Here is an 18,363-nt window from a genome sequence, read left to right on the forward strand (position 1 = left end):
GATCTCCGTGCCATTTCCCCTCACATCACCAATTCTCCCACCACCCCCAAGAGCCAGCCACAAAGTTGTGCCCCCTTTGTCACCTAGTACTACACTGGACTGCAACAACAACAATATCCTTTGACAGGGCTTTGATTATCTAACATCATGCACTGAAATAGGGGACACCCCACCCCAGATCCATCCCACCCCACCTCAAATGGTTTTTTTGTTATGGTTTTAAAGTGCAGAACTGCTACAGTCATAAGTGCCCATTCTGTGGCTTAGGGAAGGGTAAAAAACTGAATGTTAAATCAGCATCAATGGGGGCGAAACTCAAAAAGGTAAGAAACTAAAAACGGAAGTAGATCTTAAAAAACTACTATTGAAGGGGAGGGGTTATTTTCCCCAAAAAAGGGCATCAAATGAGCAGTGTCATCTCACTGCCACTGATAAACTTGAGGATGCGATTGGCTGAGCGCGTGTCATCTGCTAAAAGGGAAGATATATCAGGCGGCATCTGTAAACGGGCATGTAGTGGATTAAAAGTTCCGTCACTCACCCAACCTTGACAACATCCTGGTCTATCCCTGTACCACTCCCAATCCTAACTCCTTGCCACAAGGAACAAATCCCTGTGGAAGACCAAGGTGCAAGACCTGCCCAACCCACCCAACCAGCACTTCCTATTCCAGTCCTGTCATGGGTTTATCCTACCCCATCAGGGGCCAGGTGACCTGTGAAGGCAGCTATGCCATTTACCAGTTCTCCTGCAATCACTGCACCGCTTTATGTATTGGTACGACTACTGACCAGCTGTCCATTAGAATGAATGGCCACCATCAAACTGTGGCCAAGAGCAAAGTAGACAGTCCAATGTGTTTCTCTTTTGCTGATGAGGGCTGTGGCTGAAAGTTTTGTGTACGAGTCTTTTAATTGTGCCTGTCTAGAACTTAATGTATCATCTTTATGGTAACTAGCAATCTATATTTTCCTACATTGTTGATATTCCTACCCAGAGTTTCCATTTTTGGATTTTGCTGAACAGCTTTTCTTCCATCCCACAACCCTGTGATGTTTCCCTTTCTTACCTTCTCTACAGCATTACTCTTCTCACTGTTCATCCTTTCTTTTCTTTCCTGTCTTTATGCATGGCTTTCCAAACCACATATACTTCGAAGCCACACTGTATTAATGATTGGCTGATCACAACCCAGCTTTCATGACCACGAGGATTTTGAAGCAGCATCTGATGCCCCAGATTCTTTTCTCTGATAGTAGTAATTACATTTATTCCTAGTGATCCCACTTTATGACTCACATGTACTTTAGCGTTTTATTTTCCACACCTACCCATATCACATGAACTTGTGATCCTCAACCTAAGCCATAAGCCCTTCACCTCTCTACTCTTATCGCACTGCATGCGCACAAGCACGTACGCACACAAACACACACACACACACACACACACACACACACACACACACCTCATCATTCCTTTTCTCCCAAGTTTCTGTATGTTTATAAAAGATATGTGTGTATTTTCATGCAGTTTCACATATTTCTACATTTTTGTGCATATTTTTGCAGATCTTTGCTTGTTTTTTGCTTATGTTTACATATTTTTATGTGTCTTTTCTCTTATTCATCTATTCTCACAACTGTCAACACCTATTTCCCCTGCTTCCAGGTGATTCCTATTTCCTTTAGGCCATTCATGCCACAATGGATCCCTGATCCATCTTTCTGTACTAGTTCAAACATGCGTTCTTTTTCCTGGCTAAAACCCAGTCCCAAACTATTTCTCAAATGTTGCCTAAGGCATGGAAACCACCTACATGACTTAACCATAAAAATTCCTTTCTGTGGTTCAACCCCTCCTTTCACAACAAGATCCAGCTTTTCAGATTCTGCCAATCCCTGGCCCTCACAAATCTGGTACTGCAAAGCACATCTCCATTACACAGGCATCCCAAAACCACCTCGGCTCCCTTCACAAGATACTACTGCTGTGCAATCCTTGTTTCATACATCACATCTCTGAAACTGAATCCTTTGGCCTCCAGGCACCTGGAAGAGCATTCCAGACACCACCTCCACATTATCCATCCTGCTATTAACAGCCTACTGCCACCTCAGGGCACCACTATCCAACCCCTATCCCACCCTCTTTGTTCACCCTTCATAGAACCTAACACCTGTCTATGTGACCTTCTCAGCTTGCCATATTCCCCAAAACTCCCTACCAACACTCCACCAAATCCAGAGCCAAGATGTTCCTGTAACGCTGTTGATAACTTTTCCACCAAAACCCTCAGCTCCACAGAAGTTTTAGTTGTATCCAAAGGCCTCATATTCAGCCCTACACCTAAATTTAACCATGCTACATTTGTCAAATACCTACTCTCCTTCTCCCAAAGCCTGCAGAGGAGGCACTTCTTTGCTGTCAATCCCTCCAACCAAAACCAACTGAATTCCACCACTGAACCCTGCTTCTCCTTGTTCATACTGCCATCCAACCATGATCCCCCCTCCCACCTAACCACCTTCCAGGAATTCCTTACCTCCAGCTTAGCCTTACCATCCTTCCCCAGGTCCCACCCTAAAAAAACCAAACCTTTCCACAGAAGAAAGGATAGCCATACACAACCTCAAAACAAATCCTGACCTAATCATCAAACCTGCACACAAAGATTCCACCACTGCTGTTATAAATTACACTGACTACTTGGCAGAAGGCCTCTGCCAATTATCCAACTCCTCCACCTATAAGCTCTGCCACAGTGATCCTATCAAAGAAGTCCAACACAACCTCCACGCTCTGCTTAAAGCCTTAGACTCTTCCCTGAATCACTCCCCTGAACCCTTTCCCTTCCTCACCCCCATGCCATCCCACTCATCCACCTTCCACATGCTCCCCAAAATCTACAAAACCAACAATCCTTGATGCCCCATTGTGGCTGATTATTGTGCCCCCACTAAAAGAATTCTGGCCCTCATTGACCAACACCTCTAACCAATTGCCTGTAGTCTAGCCTCCCATGTCAAAGATACCAACCACTTCCTTCATTGACTCTCCACCATCCCCACACACTTATCTCCTGAATCACTACTCATCACTGTTGATGTCACGTTCCTATACACCAACTTCCCTCATTCCCATTGTCTTACTGCTACTGAACACCCCTTTCCCAGTGTCCTTCAGACTGCAAACCCACAGCTTCATTCCTCATACATCTTACTAACTTTATCCTAACCCAAAGCTGCTTCTCTTTTGAAGGGAAGATAGACAAACAAAGCCACGGCACAGTCATAGGCACCCGTATTGTACCCTCCTATGCTAGCCTGTTTAAGGAGCCATCTAGAGCAGACATTCTTAGCCTCCCAAAATGCCAAACCCCTAGTCTGGTCAGGTTCATTTATGATATCTTCATGATATTGACTCATCCCTTTCACACAAAAAATCCTTTCCATACAGCCTGGCCACTTGCATATGGCTTATCTGCAGTGACAAGCATTCCCTTGCCCAGTATGCTGAGAGTCTCACCAAGGCTTTCACAGAAAGGCACTATCTCTCAGACCTATCCCGTAAACAGATCTTCTATGCCATTTCCCCTCACACCCCCAATCATTCCACCATCCCCAAGAATGGCCACAAAGGAATGTCCCCCTTCATCGCTCATTACCATCCCAAACTGGAACAACTGAAATGCATCCTTTGCCAAGGCTTTGATTACCTATCATCATGCCCTAAAATGAGGGACAGCCTACCCAGGATCCTTCCCGATTCTAATAAAGTGGCGTTCCATCAACCACCCAACCTCCATAACATCCTAGTCCATCCATATCCCACTCCCAATCCCAGACCCCTTGCCACAAGGATCATATCCCCATGGAAGACCCAAGTGCAATGCAACACCTGCCCAGTTCACTACTCAGCACTTCCTATTCCAGTCCTGTCACAGATTTATTCAACCCCATCTGAGGCCAGGCCACACGTGTAAGCATCCATGTCATAAACCAGCTCTGCTGCAATCATTGCATAGCTTTTTATATTGGTATGACCACCAACCAGCTGTCCACCAGGATGAAAGGCCACCACCAAATGGTGGCCAAGAGCAAAGTAGACCACCCTGTGATACAAAATGCAGTTGAACATAACATGCCTGATTGCAATGGCTGCTTCACTACCCAAGCCATCTGGATCCTTCCTTCTACTACCTATTTTTCTGAACTGTGCAGATGGTAGATATACATGTAACACATTCTCTGCTTCCATAATTATTCCAGTCTCAACTTACAGCAACATACTGTCCTCAGACCTTCATCCCAACTCCCTTCCCCTCTGTCCCATTATCTCCTCCTCATTCTTGACTCCCACCCTATACCAAAGTACCTGCCCATCTTTCCCTGCTCCTCTATTTTTTCACTCCTTTTTTCTCTACCTCCCTGCCCCACAACCCCCTGACACTGCACCTGTTAGCATTCTAGCCCTGCACACTCTGCCAGGTAGCTTTCCTCTCTGCCCCAACCATACACTACTAACCCTTCTGCTTAGCTGCCCCCTCCACACTGCTGCTTCGATCCCACTGCCGGAGTTGGTGGTCATATGTGCATGAGGTGTGCTTCCTTCCCTGTGACCACAAGCTTTGTGCAAGTATCTCTTAATTGTGTCTGTCTGCAACTTAATGTGTCACCTTTACAGTCAGTATCAATCTATTTTTTTTCATTTAATGTTAACACCTGTGATTAGATGGATTTCCTTCCATCTTCAGTTTCAGACCACTCTCTCAATTCTGATTGTGTGGCTAATCCAGTAGAACCAATGGATTTAGATAGATGTGTGACACCTCCAAACACCTTGGATGATGATATGCAAAATGTTCAGGCAGTCAGCTGCATTTTATACACAACACTAGCACCAGCAAATCATATCTCACCAAAGGAGTTTCACGGTTTCCCAAAAGTTCCTACTAGAAAAACAACTGGGTACTCAAAAGAAAGAAGCATCATATTCACTTCAACACCTGAGATGATGGATATTGAAGAAAATGCATTTAAGGAAAAGGGTAAAGTTAAAAGAAAAAGAGAAGTGTCAAGAGAATCCACAAGCAGAAAATTATGCAATGTGAAAGTAAAATGGCTTCAAATGAAAGATGAGGTGTCAGACAATGAATCAGAGATGAGTTCATCATTAGAGCTTTTTAATTTATTGGTAAACTTTCCAAATGATGTATTTCTTGTAGCTAACTTGTTTGAATATGAGATCTCATATGTTGAAGAAAAGCAAAAGCAGGTTTAGTATTCCCAGAAACAGAAGACATAATTTTATACGATAATGCTGGAAGCTGAAGAAGTGAATTAATTTTGTGTATCACATAAGGGTATTGCAATGATTCTGCCTTCAGCAATGCCTATGACTGCCAAGAGACTATCAAATTATATTCTATGTCCATCCAATTTTGGTAGTCTTGATGTTCACTGAGCAAAACTTACAGTACCTCAAGGTTTGCAATTGTACTTATCATATATATTAATGTTTTATGTGTGATCTCAGCTATTCATGTATAAATAATGTAAAAATCATAACTGTTTCACTGTGTACTATGCACAGTAGGCAGTTAAACATTCACAGTGTCTTGTTAAAATTGTACCTTCATCTTTCAATTAGCTGCCAAGTTATTTTTGTTTTATTCCAAAACATTGGCAACAAATTGTTCATTTAAATAAATACAAACTTTTGTTCTGTAAGAAATAACTAAAACTGTAATTTTTGTTTCACTGTGTGCTATCATCCCCTACAACTTTACAGCTCATATTTTTTTATTTTGGTTCTGTCACTGTTAAAAATGTCAAAAACAATATAAAATTCCACAAAACACAGAGTCTGATTGTAGATTTTGCACACTACAAAAGGAGGGCAACATAGGCTCAACAATAAAGAAAAACTACCTTACCTTACCTTACGTACAAAGCTGTTCAGTTGAAAACGACAGTACCACGAACAGGCTGGAATAAAACAATTGTCTTCTGTTTTCAAATGTGCTCCAAATTCAAAAACTTTTTTTCCATCTCTGTATTGTGGGAAGCTAGTTATTTCTAACTCATCCAGTAACAGCATTATATCATCTTGTCCAGAGTCAACCCATTGGCCACCAACATCAAATGGTTCTTTGCCTCCACCAGCAACTTTTAGTAGCACTGTCTGCGTCCGTCCCCCGACATCATCTGAAGATGGAACACTGTTTTCTTACTTGCTTAAACATGCGGTTAATAACTTGTCAGATATGTTATCAATGCAGCTGAAATCTGTAATATTGTTATATACTCATGTTCTTCATAAGCTGTAGCTATTATCTCAGTATCTGCCATTTACACAGAAGCTGCAAAAGAGCATAGAAACCCAACAGGCCTCTCTGTTATTTATTTACTCAATGGTCCAGTAAGTATTTGACCAGTCTTTAAGTGCTACAAACATGTCAGAAACTAAAACTCAATTATTTTTCAACTACAAATACTACACTCCTGGAAATGGAAAAAAGAACACATTGACACCGGTGTGTCAGACCCACCATACTTGCTCCGGACACTGCGAGAGGGCTGTACAAGCAATGATCACCCGCACGGCACAGCGGACACACCAGGAACCGCGGTGTTGGCCGTCGAATGGCGCTAGCTGCGCAGCATTTGTGCACCGCCGCCGTCAGTGTCAGCCAGTTTGCCGTGGCATACGGAGCTCCATCGCAGTCTTTAACACTGGTAGCATGCCGCGACAGCGTGGACGTGAACCGTATGTGCAGTTGACGGACTTTGAGCGAGGGCGTATAGTGGGCATGCGGGAGACCGGGTGGACGTACCGCCGAATTGCTCAACACGTGGGGCGTGAGGTCTCCACAGTACATCGATGTTGTCGCCAGTGGTCGGCGGAAGGTGCACGTGCCCGTCGACCTGGGACCGGACCGCAGCGACGCACGGATGCACGCCAAGACCGTAGGATCCTACGCAGTGCCGTAGGGGACCGCACCGCCACTTCCCAGCAAATTAGGGACACTGTTGCTCCTGGGGTATCGGCGAGGACCATTCGCAACCGTCTCCATGAAGCTGGGCTACGGTCCCGCACACCGTTAGGCCGTCTTCCGCTCACGCCCCAACATCGTGCAGCCCGCCTCCAGTGGTGTCGCGACAGGCGTGAATGGAGGGACGAATGGAGACGTGTCGTCTTCAGCGATGAGAGTCGCTTCTGCCTTGGTGCTAATGATGGTCCTATGCGTGTTTGGCGCCGTGCAGGTGAGCGCCACAATCAAGACTGCATACGACCGAGGCACACAGGGCCAACACCCGGCATCATGGTGTGGGGAGCGATCTCCTACACTGGCCGTACACCACTGGTGATCGTCAAGGGGACACTGAATAGTGCACGGTACATCCAAACCGTCATCGAACCCATCGTTGTACCATTCCTAGACCGGCAAGGGAACTTGCTGTTCCAACAGGACAATGCACGTCCGCATGTATCCCGTGCCACCCAACGTGCTCTAGAAGGTGTAAGTCAACTACCCTGGCCAGCAAGATCTCCGGATCTGTCCCCCATTGAGCATGTTTTGGACTGGATGAAGCGTCGTCTCACGCGGTCTGCACGTCCAGCACGAACGCTGGTCCAACTGAGGCGCCAGGTGGAAATGGCATGGCAAGCCGTTCCACAGGACTACATCCAGCATCTCTACGATCGTCTCCATGGGAGAATAGCAGCCTGCATTGCTGCGAAAGGTGGATATACACTGTACTAGTGCCGACATTGTGCATGCTCTGTTGCCTGTGTCTATGTGCCTGTGGTTCTGTCAGTGTGATCATGTGATGTATCTGACCCCAGGAATGTGTCAATAAAGTTTCCCCTTTCTGGGACAATGAATTCACGGTGTTCTTATTTCAATTTCCAGGAGTGTATTATGTAACATTGGGCTATTGTGGAAATTTTACAAATATAGTATCAAAAGGAGGAATCATTTTGTTTTTCTAGATGCCCAAATATGTGGTCTTTTGCTGGTGATTTGAATTCATCCTTACCTGTTATTATTTTGATGTCCCTTGTTAATGCATTATACAGTTTTCTACTAAGAAGGAGTATGCCTTTTTGGAATAGTGACATATTTGTCTGCTCTATCTATACATAATTTGGATGTCTTATATATTAGCTATCAACAGATTAATTATGGTAGAATCAAATGTCACTAATGTTCAATTTTTCTTTTATAATAATTAAATTTTCTAATATGTACAAAGTCTGCCTATATAGCCAAGTGCCCAGTCTGTCTGACTCTCATGCAGAGGATGTGGGTTCAACTCCTGGTACTGCCAGGGATTTCTCCATGGTGGAAGGACTGCTATGGGGTGCACTCAGCCTTGTGATGCCAATAGAGGAGCTGCTTGAATAAGAAGTAGTGGCTCCAAGGTCTGCACAATTGAAAACAGCAAGGAGATTGGTGTGCTAAACCCATGCCCTTCCATACTGCATCCGCCATTCCATACTGCATCCATATGATGACACTTATTTAAAGTATATAGTCCTGAGATTATTGTATGAGATGCAGTTCTGTAGTGTTTTTATCATCAAACATGTCTTGTTCAACTTTTTGTTTATATAATTTGTGTATCACATTTCATTTTCTGTAACATACATGCCTAAAAATTTTGTACATTCTGTTTTGATGATTGTTCATTCATTTTGTTCAATATGGGAATTAGCTGGTGTCCTATTCTGTAGCATAATATGCCCATTGTAACAGCATTTTCCAAATTTGCAGATAAATTTTGGATAAAATAATTTTGGGTATTGGGTCGTGTCATTGTAAATACTAAAACAACTAAATTTCCAATATTTCAGTTGACTTGCTGTGGTCCTCTTCAGGGAAGTTCAATGCAGTGTGCTGGTGAATGTATTTCTTTATATAACATCATTTTCAGTTATCTAGTGGTTACCAACATAAGATATCTGAGAAGTCAATGGAAAATTTGAAGAGGTTGTTATGGAGGGGTGGCTATTTCCTGTGCTATACTGGTGGCTGATTCGAGGGGTGTATTGGCTGTCTGACACCTGTGCCACTCTAGTAAGTGATTGGTAGGCAAACTCTTTCTCCCGGGCTGCAATCGCCGGCAGCCAGGCTGTCGGTAACTTGTAGTCATCCTCCCTGTTAGTGTTGTTAGGGCATTTCAATGGCCTTTTTTATTTACCATTGTTGCATCCACAGCTGCTGAGCAAGTGTGCAAGGTTCTTGACAACTGGCCATGTTCCTGGAGGCGTTCTGCTACAGCTGACTTGTTGTTCTGTCCTTGTTGTACATAATATGCTAATAGGTCTCCCGGTTTCACCATCATGGACTTCGCCACATTGACACTGAATTTTGTAGTCAACTTCAGTGTGCAGAGCAGTCATGGGATCCTTAGTGGGTCTCAACAAATCTCGGATCTTTCAGTGATCTGAAATATAGGTCTGATATATGAGTGATGCAGGACCTTGCCTGTCAACTTCTGTGTGCAGAGCAGTCATGGGATCCTTAGTGGGTCTCAACAAATCTCGGATCTTTCAGTGATCTGAAATATAGGTCTGATATATGAGTGATGCAGGACCTTGCCTGCACAGTCACTGACAGCAATCACATGATGTATACAAGCAAGAGGAAGAGTATCTTCTGTACATTTGTCTGATTTGTCTTCGCTGTACCTCGTAGCTCATTGTATGTCTCTGTTGTATCTATTTGCATTAAATTTAGTCTTGAGCTCATTCAATACATGCAGGAAACATTCACCAGTACACAGCAGTGAATGATCCTGGAGAGGACTGTAGCAAGTTTGTCAAAATGTCGTGACTAAGTCGTTTAGTAGTTTACAATGATGCGGCACAAAACCCAAAATTATTTGATCGAAAATGATGTTGGCCATGGAAACCTAAGAACTTACAGGTAAGTATTTTGCCTCAAGATAATCTGCTATATTATCTCTGATGGGTTTAATGTTTCCTTCCAATATTTCTTTCATATTACCTGTTATTAAAATGCCAGTGTCAACTGTAAATTTCATCATTTCTGTTGTTTATTAAAAGACAATAAATATGTGGCTGTGAGACCTGATATGAAAAAACTTATTGACCTGCCTGTTATGTTCATGTCACTTACATACAGTGAAAATATGACTGGTCCTGAATACTAGTCTCAGGAAACAAGGACTCGAGACAACATACAGCACTTCTTATTAAATAAAACAGTAAACCAGTGAAAAACTGCTTTTAATAAACGTTTTAAATACAAGATTGCACTTGTAAAATCCGAGGAAACATGCAGCATTTCTTATTAAATAAAACAGTAAACTCGTGAAAAACTGCGAATATCTTCTAGCTGCCCCCCCGCCCCTCGCTGGGTACGCCCATGGATCTGATTGATGTGGGTGTTAACTATGTTATTTTCTGCTCCCCCATACCTGAATTTTTCATCCTCCTAAGTAACTTACTATGGTTGATGGTGTCAAAACCTTTGATAAGTCTTGAAACATGCCGCAAACATGATTCAGCCTGTCTATTCCCTGCAGTGCTTTACTCAGAAAAGGAAATAGCTGTTTCAGTTCAGTGTCTCCTTCAAAATCTTTGTTTGGACTCTGTTAATATGTTGTATTTATTTAAGAGATCTGACAGTAAAATATTTTTGAAAGGGCTCACAGTAAGCAAATAGGTCTGCAGTTTGTCACCACTTCATGGCTTCCATTTCTATTAAGAGTTTTCACTTTTGGAATTTTTTAACAGTTTGGCTAGATATCTGTAGAGGACAAATGTGTAGCTCTGCACATTTTTTGTAACCAAATCTAATGTACTAATCATTCCTGCAGCAAGTTTAGTTTTTAGTAGGTTAATTTCCTGCTGGACTATCTGTACATCTGTTGGCATAGAAATATTATTTTTATGTACTTGTTCCATTTTTTACCTCAGATTTGTGTAATTTTCATGTGATGTTTTGCTCAACAGGCTTTTCAGCTACATTTACAAAAACCGTTAAACAATATTTGAACATTACTGGGTTGCTGGTAATTTGGGAATTTTCATTCAACTGAATACTATTACCATTCTTTTTATTATTTCTCATTTCTTTTTTATAATATTCTGAACAGCTTTCACTTTATTAAGTGCATTTCTTATGAATCTGTTATTTCCCAGCAATTTGATGCTTTTTCATTACTTTTATGAGAACCAAATTATATATTTTTTAAATATCTAGCAAATTGAAGTGCTGTATTAACCATTTTAGAACTGATGTAGAGGAATCATTCCTGAGAAAATAATTTTCTTACACCAGGAGCAATCCAGTTGTTTCTGTACATAATTTTTAATTTTCTAGGTATGTTGTAATATTGTTTAACTGGGTCTATGAATGTATACTGTGTTGCTCAGTGGTAAAGTGCAAGATTATGAATGAAAAGAGTATGACCCTAAAGGTCTTGGGTTCAATCCCTGTATAGACTCACGATTTTTATCAGTCACTTATCAGTTCTATCACCTTTGGAAGTATTAGTTAATGTGAAAAATGACAAAGTGTGCTGTGGTACAGATTCAAGATTAAACTATAGGCCCCCATATAACTGGCTGGAAAATTCAGTTCAAAGGTTGAAGGAAGGCAATGGCATACCACCTCCAATAGAACTGGATCATGCCAAGTATAGCACTGTGATGTTCAAAGTAAGCTTCATATTGATGACTTCATTACCTTTTTTATGAATATGTTCTGCGGTCAGTGAACAATGAACAAACTATCATTACAGTTAAATGAAAAAAATTAATATCTCTCTATTGGGTTTACATGAAATCAGAGTGGCAAAATGGAAACTACTATTTCTATATATATAACATGGCAGCAACAATAACATAACTTTTTTGTGCAGCATATGCAAAATGGTGTTACCTGACATATAACTACTGGATATGGCATTGGGACCTAAATCAGTCATGGTATTTAAAACAAATAATCTCAAGGTTCTTTTGGCATCACAGGAAGAAGAAATTAATGCACTAAAAGAAGATTTGGCTATAACATATTCCAAATATAAAGGCTACATGAAGAAATTTGAAGTAAAGAAGGAACAGAAAGTACACAGAAAATTGGTGTACTGTGTTCATGTGACTCATGTGTGATTTAAAATGTCAATAATAACAAGCTCATTACTTTGAACAAGGATTCTAGTGCTTCAAATAACAACTCTAAGAATAAAGTGCAAATCACCAGTGTCAAAAAGCCGAGGCAAACATATTGTCACAAAAGCAGCACAGACACTGACTGCAGTATTAATAATAATGACGGCAAACACTTTTGTAAACAACGGAAAACTAATCTGCTGTCTAAAGAGAGTAGCAGTGCAAACAAAAATCCATGAGGTATTATATAGAATGTGCTGTTTTTGGTGGACAGTCACAGCTGGAAAATAACTGGTGTATTGAATGATGTAAACAGTGACATCACAGATACTGGAATCGGGAAACCAAGAGCTAGAATGACCCCTAGAAGACATCAGCCAAAAGAAAACAATGTTGCAAGAAACTGACAATTCTGTGTGTTTAAATGGCTTGAACGATGTGGCATGTAATGAGGCAGACACCTGTATTACAGATGTAAAGACATTCTTAGAACATAACCATTCAAAAAATTCAGTTGTTGATACAATACCCCATGGACACAATTTAAGTTCTTGTGTTAAAAGAGAAGTACACTAAATGAACGCCTTGTTCATAATATTAATAATATAATAATTATGGTGATTTGATTTGATTTATTTCATCTCATAACATAGAATATTCAGATCACATGATCTGTTGTACTGGAGACATGTCAATATATAATTTTAGGGATTCAGTTTAAAGACTTAAAAATAATAACAAGTATAGTTATCAACAATTTTCTAGCAGTACAATACTTTTACATTTTTGTACATTTTTTTCTACAGAGATGTTAGTTGCCCTGTTTAAATTAACACCTCATCATTCATAAACTCCTCCACTGAACAATATCATTTTTCCACTAAGAGTTCATGTATTTTTTTCTTTAGATGACCAATTTCCATGCTCAGAATATCACGGCCCTTTAATTTATTGTATATTTTCATGCTCATGTATTGAGGAGTCACAGAATATAGCTTTAAACAGTGTGGAGGGAACATAAAATTTTGTTTTTGCCTAGTTGTGTAAGTGTGTTTGAAGTGAAATTCTTTGAAAAGTTCAGGTTTACTGAGTAGAAAAATTAGAATTTCAAAAATGTATAGTGACGGGACAGATAATATATTTAGTTTTTTAAACAATGGGCAGCATGAGGTTCTTGGATGTGCAGCACACATCTTCCTAATGATTCTTTTTTATGTAACATTCCCACTGCAAAAGAAAGGCTATTTAGTTTGTTGGCTGGTCCCTCGGGCATGGGTGTGTGTTTGTCCTTAGGATAATTTAGGTTAAGTAGTGTGTAAGCTTAGGAACTGATGACCTTAGCAGTTAAGTCCCATAAGATTTCACACACATTTGAACATTTTTTTAGTTTGTTAACTAAATATTCTGAGTGTGCCTGCCAGTTTAAGTTTTTGTCCAAGTTTAGTCCTAAGTATTTCATTGTACTTGCTGGTTCTATATTTTCATTTTTATGTAGGACATATATCTCAGTTGGTTTAGCTTGTTTTGTTTTGAAATGTGTAAGTTGTGTTTTTGTAATGTTTAGTTTCAGACCATTTAATTGAAACCAGTCTTCCCACACAAAATTCAAGCATTCGCAACCCCCGGTTGCTTCGTCAGGAAAGAGGGAAGGAGAAGGAAAGACAAAAGGATCTGGGTTTTAAGGGAGAGAGTAAGGAGTCATTCCAATCCCGGGAGTGGAAAGACTTACCTTAGGGGGAAAAAAGGACAGGTATACACTCGCACACACACACATATCCATCCGCATATACACAGACACAAGCAGACATTTGTAAAGGCAAAGAGTTTGGGCAGAGATGTCAGTCGGGGCGGAAGTACAGAGGCAAAGATGATGTTGAAAGACAGGTGAGGTATGAGCGGCGGCAAATTGAAATTAGGAATTAGCGGAGATTGAGGCCTGGCGGATAGCGAGAAGAGAGGATATGCTGAAGGGCAAGTTCCCATCTCCAGAGTTCTGACAGGTTGGTGTTAGTGGGAAGTATCCAGATAACCCGGACGGTGTAACACTGTGCCAAGATGTGCTGGCCGTGCACCAAGGCATGTTTAGCCACAGGGTGATCCTCATTACCAACAAACACTGTCTGCCTGTGTCCATTCATGTGAATGGACAGTTTGTTGCTGGTCATTCCCACATAGAACGCTTCACAGTGTAGGCAGGTCAGTTGGTAAATCACGTGGGTGCTTTCACACGTGGCTCTGCCTTTGATCGTGTACACCCTCCGGGTTACAGGACTGGAAAAGGTGGTGGTGGGAGGGTGAATGGGACAGGTTTTACACCAGGGGCGGTTACAGGGGTAGGAGCCAGAGGGTAGGGAAGGTGGTTTGGGGATTTCATAGGGATGAACTAAGAGGTTACGAAGGTTAGGTGGATGGCGGAAAGACACTCTTGGTGGAGTGGGGAGGATTTCATGAAGGATGGATCTCATTTCAGGGCAGGATTTGAGGAAGTGCTGGTTGTGCAGCAACAGGTAGGCTGGCAGTTTGCGGGTGGAATGGAGCAACGACAATGACATCTCCAGAGGGCATGGCGAACACACGAAGCATGTCCAGGTCAACATCAGGCAGGAGAGGAACACATTTCACCAGGTGGCAGGGAATGTTAGAGGTTGTGTCATGAGCACTGGATGAAGAGAAACACACGACGAACAGTGTATAATCGCACAGTATTATTGAGATGTTGTGGATTATGTCCAGGGGGACGAGCACAAACACCTCGAGCGAGGGCACGTTCAAGATGGGGGGCGTGTGAGAAACCTCGACAGGGTGAGGCAGGTGACGGTGGTGAGGTTGAAAGGACCAGCAAAGGGGCTGGAGGCGAGAGAGCTTGATGTGGAGAGCATGTGGTCACTTGACGGAGTGTATGAGACCGGAGTAGTGGGCCAGGTCGGGGGAGAGCTCGACGATTGGAGTTGGAAGTCACTCGACAGAGTATGTGGGACCGGCGTAGAGGGCGAGGTAAGAGGAGAGCTCAATGATTGGGGCTGGAAGTCAGCCGATTGAGTGTGTAATTCCAACATGGAGGGAGTGGTTGGAGTGTTGTGAGCCACGACAGTGACTGGCATGGTCGTAGCCTGAACGGGGGTAGAAAAAGGCTTGACATCAGCAGGCTTAAGTCTGTTGAGAGAGACTGCAACTGCTGAATTTTTCATCTGGATGTCATAGGTGTTGGCTGAGCGCTGGAGAACCCGATACGGGCTGGTATATAGAGGTTGGAGGGGAGCGCAGACAGTATCATCTAGGAGCATGACGTACTCACAATTGTCCAGAGATTTCGGGATGTGAACCTTAGGGAGGGAATGGTTGGCAGGCAGAGGATATGGAGGTGGATGAAGTGTCATCTAACACGGTCCACGAAGGAGAAGGTAAGTCAGACTGAGGGAGAGAAGTGGAAGGGCTCACAAGTTCGGCAGGGAGAACAATGTTTTGGCCGTATACGAACTCGGCTATGGTGCCTTTGAGGTCTTCCTTATAGATCGCACAAATGTCGAGTAGCACAAGGGGAAGGGCCTCCATCCATAGAAAGTCGTGGCATCGAAGAGCCGCCTTGAAAGTGTGGTGCCAGCACTCGACTAGCCCGTTACTTTGCGGGTGATATGCTGTGGTATGGATGTGCTGGATGCCACAAATGTTACAAATCCCGTTGAACAGGGCCAACTCGAATTGTCTGCCCTGGTCAGTCGTGATGATAGCTGGACATCCGAAACGCAATATCCATTACTCGACGAAAGCTCGAGCAACAGTTTCTGCCGTAATATTGGGGAGGGGGACAGCCTCGACGCAGCGAGTTGTTTGGTCGATAGATGAGAGAACATAACGAAAGTCGTTAGGGGGAGAGAGAGGTCCGACAATGTCAATATGAAATATGAATATGCTGGAAATGCCCAGGAGGGATTGAAAAGGCACCGGGGGGGGGGGGGGGGGGGAGGGGGTTACTGTGCTTGTCTACTTTGCAGCATTGGCACGCGACACAGGAGCGTGCCCATTGCTGGCAGTCCTTGTTGACATTTCTCCACACAAATCACTCTGCTATGAGGCGGGCGGACGCCCAAACACCGGGGTGGGCTAAATTATGCAATGCGTTGAAGACAGCTTGACGGAGCATGGTTGGGATGAGGGGGCATAACTTGCACAACACTCACACAACGCGCAGTTCATGTGCTACGAATGCAGTGGATAGAGTGAGGGGCCCATACTGTCAACGCACCAGATCTCACCAGAAATGCCAGGGAAGGTGGTGCAGACGAAGTGTAGTGAAGAATTAGAGTCTGAAATCAGGTTTTGTGTTTCCTTGTTGGCGAGTTGGAGGTTGGGCAGTTGAGAGAGGTCTAACAGCGAATGTACGGCGTCAACTCATGAAAGGAAATCAGCAACTATATTGTCAGCACTCTTTATGTGTCTGACATCGCTGGTGAACTGAGATATGAAGTCCATGTATCAGAAGCGGCGAGGAGGCTGGTCAGCTGGCGGGTTTGTAATGGCCACAGCAAGGGGTTTGTGGTTTGTTAAAACATAGAAAGGGTGTCCCTCAACGTCAGTCTTAAAATGCTTGATCTCCTCATAGGCCGCAAGCAACTCCCTGTCAAACGTGGAATATTTCCGTTGTGCATTGGTGAGCTTGCGTGAGAAGAACTGCAGAAGCAAAGTTTGGCCGTCGATTGTCTGTGGTGATGAAAAGCTATGCATTGGGATGACGATGTGCGATGGTGCAGACCTTGGCAAGAAGATTTTTGAGGGCAGTGAAAGAGTCAGTCATAGCAGGGGTCCATGGAACGGGCCGAGATCCATAAGTGTTGGTGCCTGCCAAGGCGCCGTGAGTGGAGCCTAAATCTCCGCAGCCTGAGGTAGATGTCGGTGATAATAATTAACCGTCCCCAGAAAGTGCCGGAGCTCTTTGAATGACAGAGGTCTGGGTAGGTTTAGTATTGTTTGTACTTTCTCAAGGGGGGGGGGGGGGGGTGAAATGCCATCAGCAGAGACCTGAAAACCAAGAAAAGTGACAGCAGGTTGACGTAGCTGCAATTTGTCCTGGTTGGTCTCGATGCCTGCTGCCACAAGAGTGTTCATAGCAGTTTGCACATGTCGAATATTGTCCTCGACGGAGGAGCTGAACACAAGAATGTCATCAAGATATGCAAAGCAGAATTTTAGGTCGAATAGCTTCGTTGATGAAGCGTTGCCAGGTCTGGGTTGCATTTATTAGACCAAATGGCATGAATCTAAACTGAAATAACCTGATCGGGGTGGTGATTGCTGTCTTATCAATGTCTTCAGGTGCCATGGGGATCTGGTGGTAGGCCCGTTTGCAATCAATGACAGAGAACTGATAAAATCGGCAATGTTGGGTATGGGGTAGGTGTCCATAATTGGTCGTGCGTTTAGTCGACGATAGTCTCTGCACATGCGCCAGGACCCGTCTTTCTTGGGTGTCATACGTATGGGCGTAGAGCACCTACTGGCAGAGGATTCAATGATGCCAGAGCTTAGTAGTTCTGAAATCTGCTTTTTAAGGTCGGAGAGGTGCTCAGGACAAAGTCAACGTGGTATACTGGAGATCGGGGGACCTGGCGTGAGGCGGAGCTTGTGAACCATGCCGTTAGTGACGACAGAAATGTTGCCGGTGGCACGGGAGGCAGTTTGTTTACAGTGTGTGGCTGGAGGGGCAGGCGAGGTGTGGTCGTGGTGTTCGGAGCCACTCGGCGGATTCGACGGGAGCCGAGGTGGCAAAGTGTCCCAGGAGTCAACGTGACAAGATGGGTGTCGGCTCAAAGCAGTGGCACCGTGGTCGGGTGAGCTTGGTAGAGCTCGTGAGCCGTTAGTCAGTCCATTGTCCGAGGGCGCGGCCTGTGGCAGCATGGTCACGGGCGAAACTCTTGGTGCGAGTGCACTGTTTGTGTTGTCAGTGGCAGCCACACGGCGGCGCGCAGGAGCCAAAGTTGCATAGTTTGAGGTGCAGTCCGCGAGGGGCGGGGTAGAAGTCATCAGTTCAGGAACACGTAACACTCGTCGCGCATGCGCACTTGTGTCCAGCCGATTGTCAAATGCTGCCGTGTTAGGAGGGTGTGGCCCTGCAGAACTGTCAGTACATGTTATGGCAGTCTTGATAGCACAGTTGCGAGGGTTAGTGGGAGGTAAACACATGGAGGCTTGATTGCTGGGACTGCAAACAGATTCAG

General features: G+C 43.6%; 1 protein-coding gene across 1 annotated transcript in view; it reads right to left on the reverse strand.

Moving 5' to 3' along the window:
• Positions 1-18,363, reverse strand: part of LOC126176334 (amine oxidase [flavin-containing] A) — a 252,211-nt gene that overhangs the window by 174,248 nt on the left and 59,600 nt on the right. The window contains exon 2 of the mRNA XM_049923486.1: positions 5,945-6,210. Within this exon, the coding sequence (XP_049779443.1) occupies positions 5,945-6,210 (266 nt within the window). The remainder of the gene's footprint in view (positions 1-5,944; positions 6,211-18,363) is intronic.

This window comes from Schistocerca cancellata, chromosome 3, assembly GCF_023864275.1.
Source record: "Schistocerca cancellata isolate TAMUIC-IGC-003103 chromosome 3, iqSchCanc2.1, whole genome shotgun sequence".
Classification (NCBI taxonomy): Eukaryota; Metazoa; Arthropoda; class Insecta; order Orthoptera; family Acrididae; genus Schistocerca; species Schistocerca cancellata.